General features: G+C 38.0%; 2 protein-coding genes and 1 long non-coding RNA gene across 3 annotated transcripts; 2 read left to right on the top strand and 1 right to left on the bottom strand.

Moving 5' to 3' along the window:
* Positions 1-8298: 8298 nt before the first annotated feature.
* Positions 8299-9147, top strand: LOC136417215 (uncharacterized). Its single transcript, XR_010752779.1, has 3 exons — positions 8299-8372; positions 8717-8854; positions 8908-9147. It is a non-coding gene; the product is annotated as an uncharacterized lncRNA (long non-coding RNA).
* Positions 9148-9215: 68 nt separating this feature from the next.
* Positions 9216-11464, bottom strand: LOC136417214 (cytochrome c oxidase assembly factor 7 homolog). Its single transcript, XM_066402795.1, has 3 exons — positions 11268-11464; positions 9838-10121; positions 9216-9756 (listed from the first exon to the last, which is right to left on the bottom strand). The coding sequence occupies exons 1-3, from the start codon at positions 11365-11367 to the stop codon at positions 9406-9408; spliced, it is 735 nt and encodes a 244-aa protein (XP_066258892.1). The 5' UTR covers positions 11368-11464; the 3' UTR covers positions 9216-9405.
* A 7858-nt stretch (positions 11465-19322) lies between these two features.
* Positions 19323-24317, top strand: LOC136417178 (uncharacterized). Its single transcript, XM_066402726.1, has one exon. The coding sequence runs from the start codon at positions 19323-19325 to the stop codon at positions 24315-24317; it is 4995 nt and encodes a 1664-aa protein (XP_066258823.1).
* Positions 24318-25017: the final 700 nt, after the last annotated feature.

The raw sequence follows: 25017 nt of genomic DNA, 5'->3' as shown, positions 1-25017 counted from the left end.
GCCCAAGTCCCAACTTAACGTAATAGTTCTAAATAATTACGACATTCAATTGCCTTATATTTCGATACCCGAACTCGAGGCAAAATTCCTATTGGACACCGGAAGTACAAGAAGCTTCATCAAACCCCAAATCGCGCACAAATACTTCCCTCATTTAATTCAACCAGAACCATTCCAAGTTCAGACAGCCCATGCTACGTCATTCCACAACGAAATCGCTAGGTTACCGATATTCCTCACGTTCCAAACATCAGGCTTCCATAAATTCTTCCTCTTTAACTTCTCGGATAAGTTCGATGGACTCATAGGATTAGATCTGATTAAGCAATTAAACGCCAATTTAGATTTTGATACTAGTACTCTGAACCTACCCAACGCGAAAATACCCATATGTCACGAAATCAAAACCCCCCAACTACAAAAGCCCAATTATTCAAACATGAATTACATCATTCCCCCGAAAAGCATCCGAAAAATTAAAATCCCTGTCAATTTACCCACAGGATATGGTATTGTCCCATATCAAAAACTAGGTCACCTTGAAATACCGGAATGTCTGGTTAAAGTTTAAGACAATACAGCTTTAACTACTGCACTAAATTCCAGAGACAACCCCATAAAACTTCAATTCTTCGAAGCTCTTGATATTGAACCAATAAACCTAAATGAATTGAATTTCTTAGACCACCCTATCCCTCATGAAAATTCAGATAAAAATTTCGATAACTTGTTAAAAATCAATCTCGAGAACATTAGACTCGATCACTGTAACCCAGAGGAAAAAACACAAATGCGCAAATTATGTTATGAATTTCGGGATATCTTCCACTGCAAAAACATACCCTTGTCTTTTACTAACGCAGTGAAACACCAAATAAGACTTAAAGAGGAAACCCCTATATTTACGAAGACTTACAGGTACCCCGAAATACATCGATCAGAAGTCAAAAACCAGATAACTAAATTACTAGAGCAAAATATTATAAGAGACTCGAATTTACCTTGGTCCTCACCAATTTGGATCGTCCCAAAAAAATTAGACAAAGCAAATAAACAGAAATGGCGAATGGTAATCGATTACAGAAAATTGAACGAACAAACCATAGACGACAAATTCTCCTTGCCTAATATTAACGAAATCCTGGACAAATTAGGTAAAGCTTATTATTTCACGACCCTGGATCTCGCTAACGGATTTCATCAGATTCAGATGAATGAAGATGACATTCCCAAAACAGCCTTCAGCACAGACATGGGCCATTACGAATTTTTAAGAATGCCGTTTGGATTCAAAAACGCCCCGGCTACGTTCCAACGAGTGATGAATAATATTTTGCGCGGTCTACAAAATGAAACATGTTTCGTTTACTTGGACGATGTCATAATTTTTAGCACCAGCCTACAGGAACATATACAGAAATTAAGACAAGTTTTTGCACGATTAAGAGATTCCAGACTTAAAATACAACTCGATAAGTCAGAGTTCCTTAGAAAAGAAGTACAATATTTAGGTCACATTGTAAGTGAAGACGGAGTGAAACCCAACTCTGATAAGATCAAGGCTGTAAAAGACTTTCCCATTCCCCGAACCGCGAAGGAAATAAAGTCATTTTTAGGCCTAGTCGGATACTATCGACGCTTCATCAAAGACTTCGCAAAAATTACAAAACCTATGACGAAATGCTTAAAAAAGAACGCAAAAGTTGTGCATACTCCTGAATTCGTGAACTCTTTTGATCACTGTAAACAAGTCCTAATAAATCATCAAATATTACAGTATCCAAACTTCTCAAAACCGTTCCTATTGACCACTGACGCAAGCAATTATGCGATTGGTGCGGTATTATCGCAAGGCCCAATAAATAGTGACAAACCAGTAGCATATGCCTCTAGAACTCTAAACGAAACGGAGACTAGATATTCCACCATTGAAAAGGAACTATTGGCCATAATTTGGGCTTGCAAATATTTTAGACCCTACATATTCAGACGAAAATTCTTTATATACACGGACCATAGGCCCCTCGTATGGCTCTTCAATCTAAAGGAACCTAACTCAAAATTGATGAGATGGCGATTACGACTTGAGGAGTTCGACTACCAAATAATATATAAAAAAGGACGACAAAACACCAACGCAGATGCATTATCTAGAATTCCAGTAAATATGTATGACTGCTAATCGGTGGCCAACAACCCAGGTGACATCAACACAACCATCGAGAAATACTTAGAAAACCCAACGGACACCTTAGCTTGCAAGAGTAGCGACAGCACGAACAGACCAGACCCGAGTCAGCAAAAAATAAATATCATATCTGACATTCGACTCCGTCCGGCAAATACACCCAACACCTGAGTTACATGGGGACTCGGATATCCAACAAAGGACTAAAATGCCAACCTCAGCATATATTCTATAATAAATACAAATGTTAATCGTAATTTAGTCAGTCAGTAGGTTGTTATTCTTTAAGTTAAAATCTAAGTTTTATTATTTCTTCATTAAACGAGTGTTTTCTCATTTACGTTGTTTTTTTTTAAACGTATCTTCTGATAAGGAAGATATAACTCCTGCGATTCTGGCGAAACCGTCCATAGTCACGAAGCCGACCGTGAAAACGCTGGCATAAGCATTCTCGAAGAAATAATCAACAACAAGCCTTTACAATATATCATAAAACGATCTCCACATCCGCAGATTAAATGTAAGAACAAAAAATACGAAAGGAATTTGATCTATCAAACGGAGTTACCATGCGACGCAGCAACAATGAAACAATTCATACAGGAATACTTGACCACAGGGAAAACATGTTATATGTTTTTCTATGATAAAGATCTGATTCCTTTATTCACAGAAGTTTGTTTAAACCATTTTCAAAATTTAAAAATTATAATATGCACCAAATTATTCAATAACATTCATGATATCGAGGAAAAAACCATGCTCATAAAATACCAACATGAAGGCAAGCAGAACCACAGAGGAATAGAGGAAACTTACGGACGACTCAAGACCTCCTACTATTGGCCCAACCTAAGGAAGGACGTTACACAGTACATAAACGATTGCATCATTTGTCAAACAGCCAAATACAGCCGACTCAAGTCATATGTCCCCCTAGCCAAAACCAAAACACCAGGCAAACCCTTCCAGATACTACACATCGACACCTTCACATTCGAAACCCAAAACTTCCTGACAATATTCGACAAATTTTCTAAATTTGGTCAAGCGTACCCATACGATAAGAACGCAAAATCAGTTTGCGACCGATTGATAAATTTCTTTTCATTTTTCGGATGCCCTGAAGAAATTACATGCGATAATGGCAAAGAATTCAACAACGAACTACTAAAAGAATTACTAAAAACCCAAAAGATTAACATACACTTTACTACCCCCAAACACCACGAATCGAACTCCCCCGTGGAACGATTTCACTCGACCCTAATAGAACATCTGAGGATTCTAAAACAAAAGGAAAACACTAAATCAGTTAATGATCTAATTCCGTACGCCATAATAGCCTACAACAGCACCGTCCATAGCACCACGAAATTTACACCCCACGAGATTATTTTAGGCCACACAAATTCTAGGGACCCCCTTGACCTAATAACAACGACATTTTACTCCGATTATGTATCAACTCACAAAGACAAAGTCGATGCCATGTACAAAGCAATCAAGGAAAAAACAGACCACAACAAATAAAAGGTATTAACAAAGAGGAACGTCAAAGGCCACGAAACGCATGAATTTAAGGTAGATCAAAAGGTCTATGTGAACCTGAATAATAGGAACAAAAATCACCCCAGATATGCTGGTCCATACGTAATCCTCGAGAAGTTAGAACATAATAGAGTAAAAATCAAAAGCACTAAAAGTCGGTATAAAATCAGAATTGTTCATGTTAAAGAACTAAAAAAGCCCTTAATTACAGATGGCCCTTCATACACGGAAAATCCCGTTACCTCAACCAAAAAACCAACCCCGGAATTCTACTCCACAAACTGGGCAATGCCCAAAAGGTAACTGACCACTGGAATTTCATCCAAACATATGACATGACCAAATTACTACAAGAATTCTTCATCATCAACGCTAAGTACGATTCACTCCAAGAAACTTAGAATAATTTAACAAGTTACAAAACCGAATTTCATAATTCCTTTGCAATTACAAACAATTTGAAACGCAAGATTAGTGAGCAAATAAGTCAAATCTTCCCCACAAATTTACGAACTAAAAGATCCCCTAGTAAACGCATTGGGTTCAATAATTCGAACCATAACAGGAAATCTAGATCAAGAAGACGCAGAACGCATTGACCACAACATCAACATACTCAGACAGAACCAAAACAATTTGAAAACCGCCCTCGACAAACAAACCACCCTGCTAGGTAAAGCCATAAGTAATTTTGAAGAAATAACAAGGAATATATCGCACAACCAAATTGTTTTGGGAGAACGAATCAGACAAATCGTAGAAGTCGTAAAAGGGGTCAGCATCGAAGAAGCAAATCTTTTCGAATTTTTTAGGATTCACATGATAATAACACAAATCACAACCTTTTACCAGAACATTTACGACACATTTTCGGACATAGAAGAAGCGATCACTTTCGCGAAACTAAATACATTCCACAATAAAATAATAAATTCTAGAATGCTTCTAACCGAGTTACAATATGTAAAAACTCAAATGAAAACGAGTAAGCTATCTTCTGAACTAGACACGGAAAATCTACTAAAGATCGAAAATACACTAAAAATAAAAAGCTATTAGGTGTACAACTTTGCTTCCGCCGTTTTTGAATAGATGTATGTAGCGGTAAGTAATGATCGAAATAAATAACCCCATGTGGGCATGCAGGAGCCTTGGGCACCTGTTAACATAACCTCATAAAAATATTAGTCTATTTGTGTCTTCATCATAAAGTTATTCGCAATTGAAAATGTCAGTGTACGAGCCAAATTCTCGTCATTTGCGGGAGGTTTTACTTTTCTGCTTCAATATGAAGAAATCTGCTGCTGAGGCTCATCGAATGCTCTCAGATACTTATGGGGAAGCCACTATTAGTGAAAGGACATGTCGTGAGTGGTTTCAGCGCTTCAAGAACGGTGATTTTCACGTCGAAGACCAACATAGCGGTGGAAGAAAGAAGGTTTTCCAAGATGCGAACTTGGAAGCATTACTTGACGAAGACTCGTGTCAAAGTCAACAAGAATTGGCACAATCATTGGGAGTGACTCAACAAACAATCTCAAAACGCCTCAAAGACATGGGAATGATTCAGAAGCAAGGATATTGGGTGCCGTACGAGTTGAAACCAAGAGATATTGACAGGCGTCTGTTCGCTTGTGAACAGTTGCTTGCAAGGCAAAGACGGAAGGGATTTCTGCATCGTATTGTGACTGGGGACGAGAAATGGGTTCATTACGATAATCCCAAACGCAAAAAGACTTGGGGATATCCCGGCCATGCTTCCACGTCGACGGCCAAACCGTCTATTCATGGTTCCAAAATCATGCTCTGTATTTGGTGGGATCAACTCGGCGTAATATATTATGAGCTGTTACAACCAACTGAAACAATCACAGGTGCTCTTTATCGAACCCAATTAATGCGTTTGAGCCGAGCATTGAAAAAGAAACGGCTGCAATACAACGAGAGACATGATAAAGTGATTTTGCAGCACGATAATGCTCGACCCCATGTTGCGCAAGTGGTCAAGAAATACTTGGAAACATTGAAATGGGAAGTCCTACCCCACCCGCCATATTCTCCTGACCTAGCTCCTTCTGATTATCACTTGTTTCGATCCATGGCACATGGGCTAGCTGACCAACACTTCCGGTCTTATGAAGAAGTAAGAAATTGGATAGAATCGTGGATCGCTTCAAAAGATGTCCAATTTTTTCAACACGGGATTCGTATGCTGCCCGAAAGATGGGAGAAAGTAGTGGCCAGCGATGGACAATACTTTGGATCCTAAAGGTATAATTAGTTTTTTACAATAAAATCGCGAAATTCGGAAAAAAAACGGCGGAAGCAAAGTTGTACACCTAATACATAAAGGATAATACGGTAACTTTCATTATCGAGATCCCATTGGTAGAAAATAAGGCCTACAGTCTATTCAGATTACTCCCATTACCTGTAAAACATAACAACTCTTATATAATGATTGTACCAAACCTAGAATACCTAATGATAAATGATGAAACATTTGGGTATGTAAACCAACCCTGTCAGTGTGTGTTTCCCAATGAATACTTATGCTCACATGTACAGCTAGGAAACTATAACGACCACGTACCTTGCGAAGTTGAATTGTTAAGATACAAAAGTAACATAACAACTTGTAAACCAGTACACGTAGATTTAACCAACATACAAATACAAAACATAGATGAGAATAAGTGGATTGTAATAACGATACAGGAAACAATAGGATTAGAAACATATAAAGAACTACAGGAAAACACCTTACTAGACGGAACTTATCTAATAGAGTTAGACCCCAGTTGTAATCTTAAGATAGGAAAATTTGTTTTAAAAATTATGGGAACACAAAGACAAATTTTCAAACAATACCCTTGCCAAAAGTAATCGACAACCGAAAAAACCAAATGCCACACAAAGAAATACAAATAACTAACTTAAACCATGTTAACTTAAATAAGATTGTCGATTTGGAAGAGGAAGTAAACTTGCAGAAAGCGAAAAACTCTGAACTACTAAAGGATAACTTTTATTATGATAAAATAAATATTTGGACCATTCTATACATTCTATACATTCTATACATGATTATAGGTGTATTAGTAATAACACTAGTAATAAGGCGCCTTTGGCCATTGTTTGTAAAGCCAAGGGAAGTTGTGGATCAGGAAACAGATGTATTTTAGATCATAAAAACCCTAAGGTTTATATGATCATCTAAGGGAGGAGGTGCTACAGTCCGTATATTGTAATATCAGCATTATTACAGTCCACATATCGTAATGTCGGCGGTACGGTGACGTCATACCCATTCCAGTATAAAATAACAGTTAGCATTAAGACTTGGACTTGTGTAATTTGTTCATTTGTGCTGAACGTTTTGTTCGCATAAAATTTCTGCTTCGAATAAAATCGTGTTGTTTTTTTTATTCGTTTTTTTGGGTCGCAATCGTAACTGGCAGAAACCAGCGAAATCGGTCAGAAACGATCGTTTCATCACGGAATTTGCTCAAATCTTCCGATTTGGGTTGATTTCGGCCAAATCTGTCTATTTTGGCTTCAAATTGAACCAAATTGATGAAAACGTTCCAAAATGATAAAATAGGCAGAAACTAGCAAAATCGGTTAGAAACCATCGTTTCATCATGGGACCTACTCAAATCGTCCGATTTTGACGAATTTCGGCCAAATCTGTCTATTTTGGCTTCAACTGAACAAAATAGATGAAAACGTGCCAAAATGATAAAATAGGCAGAAACGAGCTAATTCAGTCAGGAACGATCGTTTCATCACGGAAACTGCTCAAATCGTTCGATTTTGACGAATTTCGGCCAAATCTGGTAAAACTGGTTTCAAATTGAACCAAATTGATGAAAACGTGCCAAAATGATAAAATAGGCAGAAACGAGCAAAATCGGTCAGAAACCATCGTGTCATCACGGAAACTGCTCAAACCGTCCGATTTTGACGAATTTCGGCCAAATCTGTCTATTTTGGCTTCAAACTGAACCAAATTGATGAAATCGTGCCAAAATGATAAAATAGGCAGAAACGAGGGAAATCGGTCAGAAACGACCGTTTCATCACGGAAAGAGCTCAAATCGTCCGATTTTGACGAATTTCGGCCAAATCTGGTAAAACTGGTTTCAAATTGAAACAAATTGATGAAATCGTGCCAAAATGATAAAATAGGCAGAAATGAGGGAAATCGGTCAGAAATGACCGTTTCATCACGGAAAGAGCTCAAATCGTCCGATTTTGACGAATTTCGGCCAAATCTGTCTATTTTGGCTTCAAACTGAACCAAATTGATGAAAACGTGCCAAAATGATAAAATAGGCAGAAACTAGCAAAATCCGTCAGAAACCATCGTTTCATCACGGAAACTGCTCAAATCGTCCGATTTTGACGAATTTCGGCCAAATCTGGTAAAACTGGATTGAAATTGAACCAAATTGATGAAAAAGTTCTACAATGAGAAAATAGGCAGAAACTAGCAAAATCCGTCAGAAACCATCGTTTCATCACGGAAACTTGAATTCGTGTAATCTTAAATCCGCCTCTAAAAGAGCCAATGAGTTGTTAAGCCAAAATAGGAAAGTAGACCCTCAGATCGTGTTTAATACTTGGAAAGGTGAGTATAGCTATGATCCTTTGTGAAAAGGCAAATTATCCGAAGGTACATAGTGAAAAGAGCCTAATCGTAGGGCTTCGGTCCTTCCGTTTTCCTACTAACTAGATGAAAAATTTTAAAATTATTAAAAAAACTATTTTTGTATTTCAACAAATTGCTGATAAAATAATCTGTGATATTTTTCCCCTGCTAACTCACTACATGAAGTATTTTTATTTGGACTTAGTTAACCACTCAATAAAAAAATATCCAAAGAATGTCACAAAATTATATAGGTACCTAAAGATAGTTCGCCTTTCTTCCCTTTATCTTAACCCTGGATGAGTATACCAAGTAAGAAAAAGGTCGTGCACATTTTCCAGACTTTGCCAAGATAAACAAAACTAGATCCACCGAGCACTTGGACTTTGATTCTTCTGCCAGGAATATTGCTGCTAACAATTTTAAGGGTTTAAGCAATCATTGGTTGACCTCTGGGGCGGGTACTGATGAACATTGTTTTTTAAATAACTGGTCTAATATAAAATTCTTCCAGATTCACCATTTAATTCAGATAATTTAAAAAAGCCATTCCGCCTGGAGGCTCTACCTGACATTAACAGCAATGGAAGGAAAACTCACCTGAACACAATGGAATTGCTTTAAATTAAATAATCGGTTATTTATAAAATATTATGGAGTATTTTTACCATTATAATAAGGAAGTAAATATGTACTTAATTTTTGTGAAATGTATATAAAGAATTTGTTATTGTTATATTAACTTGTAGTTGGAATAATGCGAAGTTTAGAAAAAAGTGTGATATTTTGTTATGAAATGATGCTAATTTTATGAATAAACTATCGATTTTAGATGGGTGTATTTATTGAAACAGCTCGATGAATAAACGGGGCGTATGTTCATTAAAAAATACTCAACAATAAATAATTACAACAATCTTAAAATCTCTAAGCTGTAAAAAATACTATGAGAAAAATAACGGGTGACCGTTAAAAAATCTCGTAGTAATAACTTGAGGACTTTTTCTCATCACTAGTCTAGTCCTAACCCGAATTTCAATGTTTCTGATTGTTTAGTGATTTCGTTTTGCGTTTCTAGCACTATGGACTTATATTTCTTGGACATTTCCTCGTTTTTCTCTACTTCATCGCCTTTTGCATACATTTGGCTAACATTCGCACAACTGTACATGTTGCCCAATTTACATCCTTTCAAAACATAATTGAATGCTTTTTCCATATTTCTAGGAATGTCGTGGTTGTCTTTTTCCTTAGTTTCGCCTATTGCACTGCCATTCTTTGCACCTGCTATATAAAGACTTGAAAGGTAATAACATGCCATTCCATTCTCTGCTGCGTAGGATTTCTCTAATAAAGTGGCTCCCTAAGAATGAAAAACTACAAGCCTTATCTCTTAGGGTAAACTGAATTTTAATTTACAGTCTTCAATTTAGGGACAACTTACCTTCACAACATCTTGTTTAACCCCTAAAGAATCGTTCTTGGTAACCAATAACACAGCTTGGTTGAAACATGAAAAAGGCTCGTTTAAATTACATCCCTTTTCAAAGTAGTCGTAAGCTGATTTGTAATCGGATTTTTTTGCAGCTTTACCAGTGAGACAATAGGCACCATATTTGAGGCAACTTTTGGCAAAGTTGTACTTGTCACAGTTATTTCTATACACTTTGGCTGCTTTTTCAAAATCTTTTTTGATGGCTTCTAGGAAGTCGGCAAGTAAGTGACAAACTGGAAAGAATTTTGTCTCTTTTTTGACAATTGAAAATATATTGAAACAAAAACTAAGTCATAAAAAATCTGCATATGGATTACTTTAATGATTCTACAAGCAGAGTTTTGAGCCATTACTTTCCTCAGGTTTAAATATTATGAAGATTTGAATTACCAGACAGTCTCTTAAAAAGTGTGCAGTACAGAAGATACATAAAGTTGATTAACTAGAGACAAAATATCTTGAGTTTACAAATGTTTCATTTACAATACATCCAGTGTTAAAATTTCAAAATTTTTCCCAACCACTTTTTCGTAGATCCTATTCAGATATTAGAACATATGTAGTTAAAATTTGGGGTAAGCTGTACTTGTAACGATATACAAGATATAAAATGTCAGTTGATAATGAAAACCCACACAACGATAGTGATTATGAATGATAAATGAGGGTTTGATTTTAAACCAACTATCGTTTTGAGGACCAACTAAGATACCACATCTTTTATACTGTAAAGATAGTAGTACTTACCCCAAATTTGAACTAAATATATGAATCTATATTGAAGCTGTGCAAAGCTCTAGGAATCACAAAGAATACTCTGAAAACCTTTTTAACACTTCACACCCTGTATTTCCAAAACAAAAGTTACGAACTTATGTTATATATAGTCCTTGTATTATGTTGATGCAGTTACTCTTCAAAATGTTTCACATTTATCTATTTGCTCAATTTTTCATAGATTCGTATGTATTTAATAGTATAAACAGGAACAAAGTACTATATCCTTTTTACTTGCACTATGTGAAAAAAAATTATACAAATGTTGCAAGAGAACAGGTGGCCTACAAGTCAAAACAAACTTTCCTCTAATTAACTTTTGGTTATGGTTTTAAAAAAAACCACAAAACTCTACTCTAAATTTGGGAAAAGAGACTAAATTGACTGAACTTGAGGTTTTAGATTTTCCCACCTTCTAAAAGTAACAAAAAACAAAATTCAAAGCCACATCACACTGACAAAGCCCCAGATAAGATCAGATGTTACTGCACATACACAATCACAAAAATGTCTATAAAATATCATTTTTTACTATAAATGAGCCCAATTACTGAATAATAAATAAATATTCCCTGGTAAGCATAACACTGGACTTGTCTTACCTTCAGGCTTCTTCTCGCTGTAACAACCGAACCTATATTCAATCCCTAGATTGTTTAGGTATTCCTTAACATCACTTTCTGATTTTAAATCATAAGCCATCGCTTATTAATTAATAATAATGCTTTAAGATAGAAATAAACACCAAAATATTCAGAAAGCAAGAAAAGAAAGTGCGAGGTTATGAGCTATAGTTTTAATGTTTACATTCGGTCTGACAGATGGCACGTAATTAGGAAAACTAGTATAGCACCTAAGAACATGAGGGAAGTGACGTCAAAAGAGGCTTAGTTATAATTTCACTAATGCATTATATTAAATTATGCGCAATATTTAAATTAATATAAGTTGCTGCTAATTAATTTCATGCATACAGGAAATTATGTTTATTGTCAGGATTTTGGTAAATGGTTAAACTAATTGACAATTTTATTTGTGCAAGTTTTAATTATGGCATAAAAAATATTATCATTTTGAAGATATTTATAATACAGCACATAACTATCCTACATCTGCAGACTTGAGAGCACTAAAGAAACGAATTAACCGATATAGACGATTATGGGCATATTTAGACGAATTGGAAGAATTCGAGCACATTTCGAGTTCATCTTTGATTCATTTTACGTCTATCTCCGGAGTTTGGACTTATTAGAATTCCGGATTAATAGAATCGACTGAATTGGCAAAATTACGTTCACTTCAAGTTTTTTGTTGCAAATTTTTATCATCTACAGGATTGAGAACACTAAAGGGAGGTTATCGATGTAAACAATTACGGACATACTTAGATGAATTGGAACGATTCAAGCACATTTCGAGTTCATCTTTGATTCATTTAGCAAAATTACATTCATTTTGATTAGATGTGCTGTTTATTGAAACAATTGACTTATAAATGTTCTGTATTGACCATGGATACTTAATGTCGGGGAATCTCAAAAAGATACTTTCTTTGTACCCTAATTTTTGGTACTCAATAATTGCAAAAATTTAAAACAAATGTGATGCTATATCTCCAACACCTTATAAGATATCAACGGGCAGGTTGTGGCGTCTTAAAGAGCTCATGTTTACGATTCATTTGAAGTATTTTTAAAGGTAATTGGCTCGCTTCTGCCCTAGTTACCATAATTCCAACCTTGAAAAATGACAAAATTGGTACCTTCCTCTTTTCAATAGTTTTTGAAATTTTCGATGTGCTGTTGATCGGTCCAATAAACTCATAAGCGTTCTACTACATCGAACATGAACACTTTAGTTAGTGTTGCGGAATTTCGGAAAGGCACTTTTTTCGTATCCTCATTTTTTGTACCCTCAATAATTGCAGAAATTGAAGACCAATGTAATGCTGTACCTCCGACTCCTCACAAGATATCAACAGGTGAGTTGGTCCGTCTTAAAGAACTAGTCGATATGATTAATTTGAGGTATTTTTTAAGTTAAATGGCCAACTGGAGCCCGATTTATTGCAGACCAAACTTTGTAAAGTGGAATAAATAAAAGCACGAAAATAAATCGAAACATTGCTAATTCGGCCAAATTTGTCAATTTAGGTTTCAAATAACTCCAATTTCGGGAAAACGTTCAGATATGACATAAACAGATAAAAATCAGTTATATGGGTTAGTGCCTGTTTATTCGGCTCGAAGAACCAAAAATGTTTATTCGTGGATCGTGGTACCAAGATGTTGATTAGACATGGCCTAATTCTTGATACGTCTAGTAAGCAATGGACTGGATGCTTGCGAAGGACCACCCTGAGTTCGCGGTCTCAGAGACACCGTGTTCGTGCAAATGAAGAAAACAAAAACCCCTTTTTAACGATAACGAAGGTTTATGTTCACCAACAATTTCGAGTAATTTAGCAAAGAAATAACAACTTTTCGTGACAAGTTAACTAGTGTACTAATTAACCGTGTATAGGAACCGTGAGTAAAGTAGTCACGTACGAGTAACGTGCAAAGTACGGAGTTAAGAGTCGACGGAGACGCACAAGAACAGAGCGATTTTTCTTCTTGCAAAATCTTAAATACTAAAGTTAATGGTAAGCGTACATAGGCGTACCAGAAACTAAGAGGTCATCATCGGCGCTTCTTCTAGATTTGTCCTTGTGACTTGCCTAACTTTAACAATATAATTGGGTTTTATTGGAGGGCGTTTATGACCAGCATCGAGAACGTGTCTAAATTCTAGTACGTACAAAAGGTCGGCGAGGAGTTTTATTACACAGTTAGTCTAAGATCAAACAAAATGCGAATCAACATCTGGTCATACGGGCAAAGTGGCAAGAGAAACGAGTAATGTCCATAGGCGTAGCACACGGGTTCCTTACATACTAGTCACAAATTTAATACTAGGCTTATGAAGAATACAACTTATCGAACTAATACATTAAATTAATTATCGGGTATTCTGTCCCCTACACAAGCCCTAACAGTGCCAATTAGTTCGTCAAGAAATGTACTCAAATCGACTTATTTTACCAAAATTTGTTTTAAACAGTGAAAAACAGAAAATTTGAACATAAAATGCCCTAAAATTACCAGATAATGCAGATTTGCCTGGAAACATGAAAATGACGCGAAATTTTGCTAATTCGGTCAAATCTTTCAATTTGGTCTTCAAATGACTCTAAAAAGGCAGAAAAAAGTGATATAGGTTAGTACTAATAAAATCGCCATGAAATTTACTCAAATTGATCTAAATTATCAAAATTAGTTTCAAATGGTTAAAAACGGTCAATTTGATGGTTAAGTACTCTTAAGCTAGCAGATAATAGAAGTAAAGTTCAGGTATTGTCTTAAAAATAATCGAATCTATAGGAAAATATTAAATGTTGAATTGAGAGTTGTAATCCGAAAAACATATAGATATAATTTAATGAGAAAACGTCACGACGAAGTGTATCACATTGGCTAAAAACGATGCGAAACTTCAAGAAAAAGCAAATTTCATTTCCTTGAAATGACACGATTCATTAAAAATATGTTTACGCGTGTATTGATTGAGCATATAAGAAAAGTCAATAGGGAAAAAAGGTTTTCTCCACCCGATACCCAAGTCCAATGAACCCCTTCACACATGCCACATTAATCATTTAGGACCATTTTTTAAGACAAGTAAAAAATTATACCTACATTTCTATGATTGTCGATTCGTTTTTTAAATACTTATTTGCAAGACTAACAAAACAACAAATTGAAAAGAAGACATTTATTATTTAAAAGATTTATTTAATATGTTTGGTATACCAAAACGCATCACAACAGATCGCGGAATAACTTTCTAAAATGTTTAAATCATTTTGCAATGAAATTAAAATTAAATTGATTTTGAATGCAGTAGTTTCACCACGTTCCAATGGTCAAGTTGAAGGTTTCAACTGCACTATTTTGGACGGTATACACACAAGTATACAGAATGAAAATAAAAAGTATTAAAAATTACCAGCTGTGACCTGGAGTATGAATACCACTATCAGTGAAACCACAGGTTACACCATTCATACATTAATGTTTGACTTTAATAAAGATCATTTTGGAAATTTAAGTCAAGACACTTAATGCTCGAAAATAGAGAGCAAGTCCAAGCAAGAGCAATGCCAAACGTAGAATGGACTTACAAAGTGGGAAAATGAAAAAATAATTCGATAGGAAGTGGAAAGAAAGCACTAAACATACAGGATGACCGATTTTCGAGACCCAGCATGAGCATCTCGGTAATTTCAGAAGATACAAAATCGGTTAAATTAGGGCAAAGTTATGCAATGTAAAGCTAAGTAAAACGTATTTTTGAAAGTAAAAATATTTCGCCTAGTCTGAAGATATCCGGAAAAAGCCGAAGTTTTGAAACTTATTTTTTATTTTTTCTAGGGTTTATTTAAAGAGATAATTAAAAACTATTGACACTTTACCATTGCAACTTTTCCCCTCTACAACATAACGATATTACATTAGCAATTCGACGTTTCAATTTCGGAAATCCATCATCAAGTTAACTTTTTAAATGCGGCCCTGGATTTCTAAAATTTGCTTCGTAAAGCCCATTTTATTATGAATTTAGTGACATATGACAAAATAGTTAAGTATATTTTTAGTCTTGATATTTTTGATATTTTTTAAAACGACTTAAACAGATAATGTACTAATAATATTAATAATGATCATTAAAATTCTGAAGTAGACAGCACAGACGAGCTAATTCATTGGTTACAACTCTAAACTAAAAATGGAACACCATCAATACAATACCAAATCTTAAATTGAAACACCATAACCTACAACAAAAAAACACTTTTAATATGTACAAGGTATTTGGTACATCGATGCAAATATTTGAAGGAGTGATAAAGGGAGTCATATTGAACTTACTTAATGCAACGTACCTATATATTAAGTTTTAGAATTTTTGAAATAATCTCTTTTTGAATATTTATTGATTTAACCATGCTTTTCTACAAGTGTTGAAGTGTAAAAGAACAACAAGCTTTTTTTATCACAAAACTTTACTAACCTTTTTTATTACTTATGAAATGATTGTTTAAATTAATTTAACTAAAAGGTCTAAAACAGCTCTGTTACTTACCTAAACCTTAATAAACATGAAGCTTTTAGATAATATAAAAACAAACATTAAAATTCTAACTAAAATTAAACTAAAAATTGAAATATATAAAATAAAAATGAATAAAATTAAATTTAAAAAATTGACCAAAAAATTAAAATTTCATCTAAATTTTTTGGTAAATTTTTTTCCCATTGGTAATAAAAATTCCTTAGGAAATGGTTTTTCAGTTATAATAAAAAATTTTACATTAAACATTTTAAAAATTAGAAAAATTACTCTTGATAAGTATGAGTACCCTTGAAGTGCATTCGCTATAATATGGGCTAACCTTATATTATCTAACTTAGATATTTTAGAAAAAGCAGACTTTTAGAAAATAGTTGATTTACTAAACATTAGAAATAATTGTTAAGAAGGTAAATATCAGCAGAATTCATTCTATTCAAATAGTCGATTTATATTTAATATTCAAAATTGGATCCATAGTTTCGAATACAATTTCGAGCGCATTTTCTTATTTGCCTCGTTGTAATACTTAAATTTGTGTTCTCATTTGAATGAAATATTCGTTTATTTTTTCCATTAAGTGTTGCGTGTTCACGATTATAAATTTCAACTTTATAAACTAATTGCTTTGCTCTTTCCCATACATAACAATCAATGAGAGTTAGGTCAAGTGACTTAGGTGATCATAATATTGGACCATTTCTGGCTATCCAACGATAAGAGAAATTCTGTTCTAAAAGTTCTTTTACTGCTGCGGTGCAATGCACAGGATATCCATCATTTTGGAATACAATTCGATCCCTTACATTTAGTGGCACGCCATCCAAAATATCGAAAAGATTATCCTTAAAAATGATAAAAATTTTGATCGTTCAAATTATTCGATAAAAAGAAAAGTCCAACCAATATTTTGCCAATAATCCCTGTCCAAACATTCACGTTAAATTTGTACTGAAAACGGGATGTTTTTTCATATAGGGATTTTCATAATTGTTTGCCCAAAAATGCAAATTATGGAAGTTAGTAATGTCCTCCCTTATACATTGTGACTCTTCTGTCTACAGAATACTTTTCAAAAAGAATCCTTATTGGATGTTTGCGATTAAAAGAAATCGGCAAAAATGGGATTTATGTAGAGGATTTCTGTCTTCTAAAGTTTACACTAATGTGTAATGGAAAGGATACTGGTTCCCAGTTTTAAGAACCGTCCAAACTTTGCAAGCAGACAAGTTTAGTTGCTGCGCAACCTCTCTGACACTTTTTGTTGGATCAGCGTTAAATATTTCCAAAATTTGTTCATCAACATTGGCCGCATACTGATAATTGGTAATTCCAGGTTCATGATGAGACATATTTCCATGTTCGTGTAAATGGCGATTTGTATTAGAAAATACCCGGGTATCAAGAAGTCGCTTATCTGGATATCTTTCGTGATTGCCTCCGAGCATCGGATGCATTACTATTAGCTCTTCCATGCATAAACAAGGTGTTCACATATTCTTTGTTAGAAAATAATGCCAGAATAACTACAGTTTGACACGAATCTATGAGTATTATTTTTATAATTATTATATATTATTTACCTAATTTAGTTCTCACCAATCCCTTATAATTAATAAAAAATAAATGGTCGAGATCACTGTTTTAAAAATAAACTATTCATTATTGTCAAAAACGTCATAAAAATTTCAATTATTTATTTGTTCTTGGCTTTCTACGATTTACTTTTTAATAGCAAAAGGTTCAAAGTATTAAAAACCAAATATAAATTGACTGTTTGAATTATTAAATTAGAAAGAATTCTGCAGATATTCACTTTCTTAACTATTATTTCCAATATTTAGTAAATTGACTATTTTCTAATATTCTGCTTTTCCTAAAATATCTAAATTAGATAATAAAAGACTAGCCTACATTTTAGCGAATGAGTTTCGAGGGTGCTCATACTTATCAAGAGTAATTTTTCTAATTTTAAAAAGTTTAATGTAGAACTTTTTATGATAACTGAAAAACCATTGCCCAAGGAATTTTTACTAGCATTTGAAAAAAAATTGACCGAAGAGTTTAAATGAAATCCATGTTTGACTTTTAATTAATGTTTGTTTTTACATGATCTAATGTCTTATGCTTATTAAATTCTAAGTAAGTAACAGAGCTTGTTAAGAGTTGGTGAACTGAGTCTTGATATCTTCCTCGATCAAGCTAAAACCCTAAGTTGCGCCCCTGCACATCTTACATTTGTTGCCTTCCGGATGCCGCGATCCGTTCAATTCACTCGAAATGGTTTATGATTCAAATTCCTCGACTTTGTACTTGTTAAACTGCGAGGCAATCAAGTCATAAATGTACATCGGAGGTGGTTCTTGGGTATCGGAATTCCCCACCATTACCTTTCGGCGGTGGTTGTAATTGGGGGTTCCGTCACGTCCCACTCAGGATGAAAGCAATATTCCGGTCACGGGATAATTTGCCCTTGGCCATAATGCTTGCCCAAATGGGCCTTCTTCAACTAAAATGAGCTCCGAAAAGGGGCACGCCTATGTCTGCTGACCAGCATCTCCCAGTACTTAAGGGCTGGGAGAAGCAAGGATCTCTCTCTCATCACGATCACGTTGAACCGTTGAGGTTGTCCCGATACCTCGGCAATCCACTCGTACCCGAAAGTTATACCTGTCACCGGAATCGCGATCGTCCAATCTCGTGTTTCCTCATCTAAATTTTAGTCATACCTATGTGTTACAATTAGTAAATAAACCTTGTTAATGTTGAAAGTGTTGTCCTAAATTCCACGGCTTTCGGGAAATCCCACGTGTTTGCTTGCTAAGCAAGAAGCTAGTCCGTCCTGGACTCTCGCAACCAGGAGTACAACGTCGATACTTCGAACCGACAAGTGTCGTAAATAGTGCTAGCGTGTAAGTGCTCTCGTATAATAAGCGCGGGTGGTGTCTCCAACCTCAAAGGAAGGAACCCCTGCATATCGCTCAACATTTGGTCCTTCGAGCCGGATCTTCCCAGCGACGCCGAGAAAGCCTTCGTAAAGGAGTGGACAGCAGCTTAAAGGTCAGTCTTTCAATATTTGCAACCCTCAACCCATATCCCTCACCGATTTCCTCTCGACATTGATTTTATATCGCCACGGTTTCACGTTAGTCTGTACTCTGTGAACGTAGTGTGATGTCTCTCATAGATGATGAACAGTTTGCCCCAGAACTCGTTTTAAAGAAATTAAAAAATAGCAAAGCCCAAATCAAAGGTGAGCTAACGCGCTTCGCAAGTTTTTTAAATAAGGCCGATTTGCACGAATGCATCGAACTGCTTCAGGCTAGGTATGATAGCGCAAAATCAATATTGGACAAGTTTAAGTCAATCCAAACAGAATACGAGGAGTTACTAATAAGTGACTTTCCCAGTAATTACAAGGAAAGGGAACTAGAAGAAGAACGTGATAGGTTTGAAACTCGATATATTTCGAATCCTTGGCCATGGCGCAAAGTGTTCTAGATAAGCATTTTCGTAATCAACAGCAATGCAGCGCAAATTTGAGTCGAAACGCGGGGTCACCATCAACGAGCGCATCGTTACAGGCAATCGCCAGCCCAGGTGAATCGAGTGTTTCGGCTAATTCGTTCATCAAGCTTCCGTCTCTAACCCTACCTGAGTTTAGCGGGTGTTACGCAGATTGGCAACGATTTCGAGATATGTTTAGAGCGGTAATTCACGACAATAACGCATTATCGGATGCTCAACGCTTCTACTACCTGGAAGCATCTCTTCGAGGCGAACCAAAAACATTATTAGCATCACTGGCCCCTACCAACGCGAATTACACCATTGCCTGGGATCTTCTTGAAAGACGATACCAAAATAAAAAATTTATCATCCACTCCCATTTAAGGGAGATCATGGAGTTCCCCGCGTTAACCAAGGAATCGTACGCAGCCTTGAGAAACTTCTCCAACCACTTTTTTAAGAACTTTCGCGCGTTAGAGTCCTTGGGCGAAGAGGTACGTGAGTGGAACACCATGTGGATTTATATTCTGGCGTCAAAGTTAGACGTCAGCACGAGGCGCGAGTGGGAGAAGTATTCCCAAGGCATGAACTCGCCGAAAGTCGATCAGTTCAATGAATTTTTAATGCAGAGGTGCCAGGTATTGGAAGCGGTGGACGCAAGGTTGTGGTCAAATTCTAGAAAATCTAACGAGTCCAGATCATTTGCCACCACAAGTAGCACATATCGTCCGGCATGTCCGTTCTGTAAGGGCGAGCACTTCATATATTCCTGCGAGGAGTTCAAAAAATTATCAATCTCGAATCGCTTTGAAAGGGTGAGGGGGATGAATCTATGCACAAATTGCTTACGACACGGACATAAACTATCGGAATGTCGTTCGTCGGGGTGCAAATTATGTCGGCAAAGGCATGCAACTTTGTTACACAAACCGCAACGACCTTCGCGGGCTGATGACGCAAACATCAAGCGGGGCGACGGTAATAGTTCTCGCGATGATGACTCGAATCCACCCGAAGGTACCGGGGAACGGCACGCGTCATATCCGATACTAGCGAATACCTGTCAAAACGCGAGGAATTCCCTTATATTGTTATCAACGGCGGTAGTAGACACCCACGGCAAGCACAAAACCCGAATTCCGTGCAGAGTCCTGTTGGATTCAGCTAGTCAATCTAACTTCGTTAGCATGGCCCTGATTAAACGATTGCAACTAACACCGTCGAAGGTTGACATTCCCGTCCTAGGCATAAATCAAATACAGACAAGAATATCGCACGCCACTGAAATATCATTTGCATCTCGAACCACGGCCTTCAGAACAAGGTTGAGTTTTCTCGTCGTGCCGAAAATAACGGAGGTAGCGCCGCAAAATTATTTTGATAAATCGAACTTGAATATTCCCGATGAGTTAATACTAGCCGACCCGGACTTTAACGTACCCTCTGAAATCGACATGCTCTTGGGATGTGAAGTATTTTTAGACCTTCTCTGCATAGGACAATTGAAACTAGGCAGAAGTCTTCCAACATTGCAAAAGACGTTACTCGGCTGGATAATAGCCGGCCGAGTCCCGTGCCAATCAGGCAAGCTTCGTGGAACGCAGGCAATGGTCTCAACCTGTCTTCTCACGCAAAACGCGTTAAAAGGGAGCTTGGAGAGATTTTGGCTTGTCGAAGAGGTCGATTCGCATTCTTTAAGTCACATGACCAAGGAAGAACGCGAATGCGAAGAGCACTTCGTCAAGACAACTACTCGCGATGAAGATGGCAGGTTTATAGTAAGGCTTCCATTAAAATCTAGCGTCACGGATTTAGGTGATTCCGAGCAAACAGCGCTCAATCGATTATACGCGATAGAAAGACGACTAGCAAAGGACCGCGAACTCGGAACTTCCTACCGGACCTTCATGCGTGAATACAAGGACCTCGGGCATATGACAGAAGTACCGCGTAAACCAACTTCGTCGGAGGTTCCGATTTACTATATACCACACCATTGCGTTCAAAAACAGGAGAGCATGACGACCAAGCTACGGATAGTTTTCGACGCCGCGTGCAAAACAACAAAGGGCTCATCACTGAATGATGTCCTAAAGGTCGGGCCCACGATGCAAAATGATCTATTCTCGATATTACTACGCTTTAGAAAACATAATTTTGTCTTGATCGGGGATATAACGAAAATGTATCGACAAATATTGGTGGACAAGCACGAAAGGAACCTTCAGCGGATAGTCTGGCGAGATACGCCCAATGAAGAAGTCAGGCACTATCAACTCAACACGGTCACGTACGGCACCGCTTCAGCCTCGTACCTCGCAACACGTTGTTTGCTCGAGATCTCAAAAAACATGGCCGAACAACGGCCGCGCGAATCTGACATAATAGCGACTGACTTCTATGTTGACGACTTGCTGACTGGGTCCTCAGATCTCGACTCCCTTAAACAGTTGGGAGAAGGCATTCGCCGAGTTTTATCGGAATACGGATTCGAATTAAGAAAATTTCGATCAAACGCGCACAAGGTACTGGACGACATCGCCAGGGACAGTCACGAAAGCGACAAGTACCTCATAAGCGATAACTCGAGCAGCAAGACATTAGGAATTTCGTGGATTCCAAGTCTTGACGTTTTCGAATATAATTCGCAAAACTTCGCGGAGACTCACAGCAGAGCCACGAAACGAATCATATTATCATGGGTCTCAAAAATCTTCGACCCTTTGGGAATCTTGGGTTTCTTAACGGTGCGCGTGAAATTGTTGATTCAACGTCTCTGGCAGCTAAAAATCGATTGGGATGAGAGCATTCCAAGCCAGTTGCACTCGGAATGGTTAGGCTTAAGAAGCGAAATAGCAAAGGTAGGTCTATTGCAAGTTCCACGCCATGTTCTCGTCAATAACCCGAAATCGATAGAAGTTCACGGTTTCTCGGACGCCAGCGAAAGGGCCTACGGATGTTGCGTGTACCTGCGATCAACGGACGAAAACGGAAAAATCGAAAGTCACTTATTGTGCGCAAAGTCTCGCGTCAGTCCCCTAAGGTCCCTCTCGTTACCGCGATTAGAGCTCCTCGGAGCTGTGCTGTTGGCAAAACTGGTGAAGAGGTCCATCAACGCTCTAAAGCAGCCCATAACCAGAATGTTTTTGTGGGCCGATTCCACGATCGTTCTATGTTGGATCGCAAATGAGCCGAAAAGATGGAGGACCTTCACCGCCAATAGAGTGGCATTGATACAGTCATTGACCGCCATTGATGATTGGAATCACATACGATCTGAGGAGAACCCCGCGGACATTATATCGCGCGGTACAAGCATCAAGGACTCAAAAAATTCTCGACTATGGTTCCACGGACCCAACTTCCTCGTGGAACCAGATATGTGGCCTGAAGACCCGTCCATCTCGAGATTCGCGACTCCAACGAACGACACTCCCGGACTTAGGCCAGTGCCGGAGGTATCGCTAGTAGCACAATATCCCGAGGACGGTATATTTAGCAGATTCTCGAATCTGCATAAATTAATACGCGTCATGGCCTATTGTGCAAGATTTGGAAGCAATACGAGACTACCTAAGGGAGAAAGGGGGTCGGGGCCTCTGAGCTCAGGAGAAGTGCAGCGGGCTGAATGGCAGCTCATTAGAGTGGTTCAGTCACAATCGTTTCCCGCGGAAAATCATGACTTAAGGACGAGAAATCGCGTCTCGACCAAGAGCAAGTTAAAGGCCTTATCTCCATTCATTGATCGGGACGGTATGATAAGAGTTGGGGGTAGACTAACAAACTCAGGCTACTCTTATGATGTAAAACACCCTATCGTACTGCCGGCCAAACATCCATTTACCAACCTCGTTATTGACCGCGAGCACAAACGCACCCTGCACTCAGGGACCCAATGTACCTTAGCTCACGTCAGACAAAGGTACTGGCCCCTAAATGGTAAGCAAGTGGTGAAGGCACACGTCCGACGATGTGTGGTTTGTTTTAAGGCCAATCCAAATAACTCCCTCGTTCCCAGGATGGGTGAGCTGCCTAGTTCTCGCGTTACTCCGTCGCGCCCATTTTCAGCTGTTGCTGTTGATTACGCCGGGCCATTTGAACTAAAGGATGGAAAAACGCGGTCGCGAAAGACAATCAAGGGGTACATTTGTATCTTCGTGTGTCTCGCAGTCAAGGCTGTGCATATCGAGGTTGTCACGGACTTGACTAGCGACGGGTTTTTGAGCATGTTGAAAAGATTTGTATCGAGACGAGGCCTGTGCTCTTTTATTTACAGCGACAACGCTACGAACTTCGTAGGCTGTAAAAACGAACTAATCGCGATACGAAACATCGTAAGATCTAGCACGTTTCAAAATTTCCTGACAAACTCGCACATAAAATGGCAGTTTATGCCTGCAAGGTCCCCGCATTGGGGGGGGCTTCACGAGGCTGCGGTAAAATCCTGCAAGCATCACTTGAAGCGAGTTTTGAATGGCTCTCGGCTTCATTATGAGGAGTTCTACACACTAACTACTCAAATCGAGGCGATTTTAAACTCAAGACCTTTAATTCCCATAAGTCCTGATCCCAATGACCTAAATGCGTTCACTCCTGCCCATTTCCTGATTGGGCAAGAAATCACGGCCATAGCCGAACGGGACTACACCGATAGCAAGATCAGCCTCGGCAAGCGATATCAGCATCTCCAGCGCGTCGGACAACACTTTTGGTCTCGATGGCGAAAGGAGTACCTCCATCAGCTGCAGCAACGAAACAAGTGGCAGTTCCAGACCAATCCCGAAGTGCATGTTGGAGCCTTGGTCCTGCTGAAGGAAGATAACGTGCCGTCCCTGTGCTGGCCGCTGGGCCGAATCGCGGCCGTCCACCCTGGGCAGGACAGTGCAGTGAGGGTGGTCAGTGTGAAGACTAAAAACGGAACTCTCAAAAGAGCCGTCACGCGAGTGGCCTTGCTGCCAATAGACTAAGTTGTGGACTCTACGCACATTTAAGGATAGTTTAGTAGTAATCACATCAATCTTTTGTACATATTATATCGTTACCACATACCATTGAAAGCCGCAGCACGGTCTTTCAAGGAGGGGAGGATGTTAAGAGTTGGTGAACTGAGTCTTGATATCTTCCTCGATCAAGCTAAAACCCTAAGTTGCGCCCCTGCACATCTTACATTTGTTGCCTTCCGGATGCCGCGATCCGTTCAATTCACTCGAAATGGTTTATGATTCAAATTCCTCGACTTTGTACTTGTTAAACTGCGAGGCAATCAAGTCATAAATGTGCATCGGAGGTGGTTCTTGGGTATCGGAATTCCCCACCATTACCTTTCGGCGGTGGTTGTAATTGGGGGTTCCGTCACGTCCCACTCAGGATGAAAGCAATATTCCGGTCACGGGATAATTTGCCCTTGGCCATAATGCTTGCCCAAATGGGCCTTCTTCAACTAAAATGAGCTCCGAAAAGGGGCACGCCTATGTCTGCTGACCAGCATCTCCCAGTACTTAAGGGCTGGGAGAAGCAAGGATCTCTCTCTCATCACGATCACGTTGAACCGTTGAGGTTGTCCCGATACCTCGGCAATCCACTCGTACCCGAAAGTTATACCTGTCACCGGAATCGCGATCGTCCAATCTCGTGTTTCCTCATCTAAATTTTAGTCATACCTATGTG

This window comes from Euwallacea similis, chromosome 27 (assembly GCF_039881205.1).
Source record: "Euwallacea similis isolate ESF13 chromosome 27, ESF131.1, whole genome shotgun sequence".
Taxonomy (NCBI): Eukaryota; Metazoa; Arthropoda; class Insecta; order Coleoptera; family Curculionidae; genus Euwallacea; species Euwallacea similis.
This window is presented reverse-complemented; position numbering and strand designations above follow the sequence as displayed.

Excerpts from the sequence above, each read along its gene's own strand:
- LOC136417214 (XM_066402795.1), bottom strand. The coding sequence starts at position 11,367 with ATGGCTTATGATTTAAAATCAGAAAGTGATGTTAAGGAATACCTAAAC. Across the intron at positions 10,122-11,267 it reads CAGCGAGAAGAAGCCTGAAG|TTTGTCACTTACTTGCCGAC; the intron begins GTAAGACAAGTC and ends AATTCTTTCCAG. Across the intron at positions 9,757-9,837 it reads TTAAACAAGATGTTGTGAAG|GGAGCCACTTTATTAGAGAA; the intron begins GTAAGTTGTCCC and ends TTTCATTCTTAG.
- LOC136417178 (XM_066402726.1), top strand. The coding sequence starts at position 19,323 with ATGGCGCAAAGTGTTCTAGATAAGCATTTTCGTAATCAACAGCAATGC.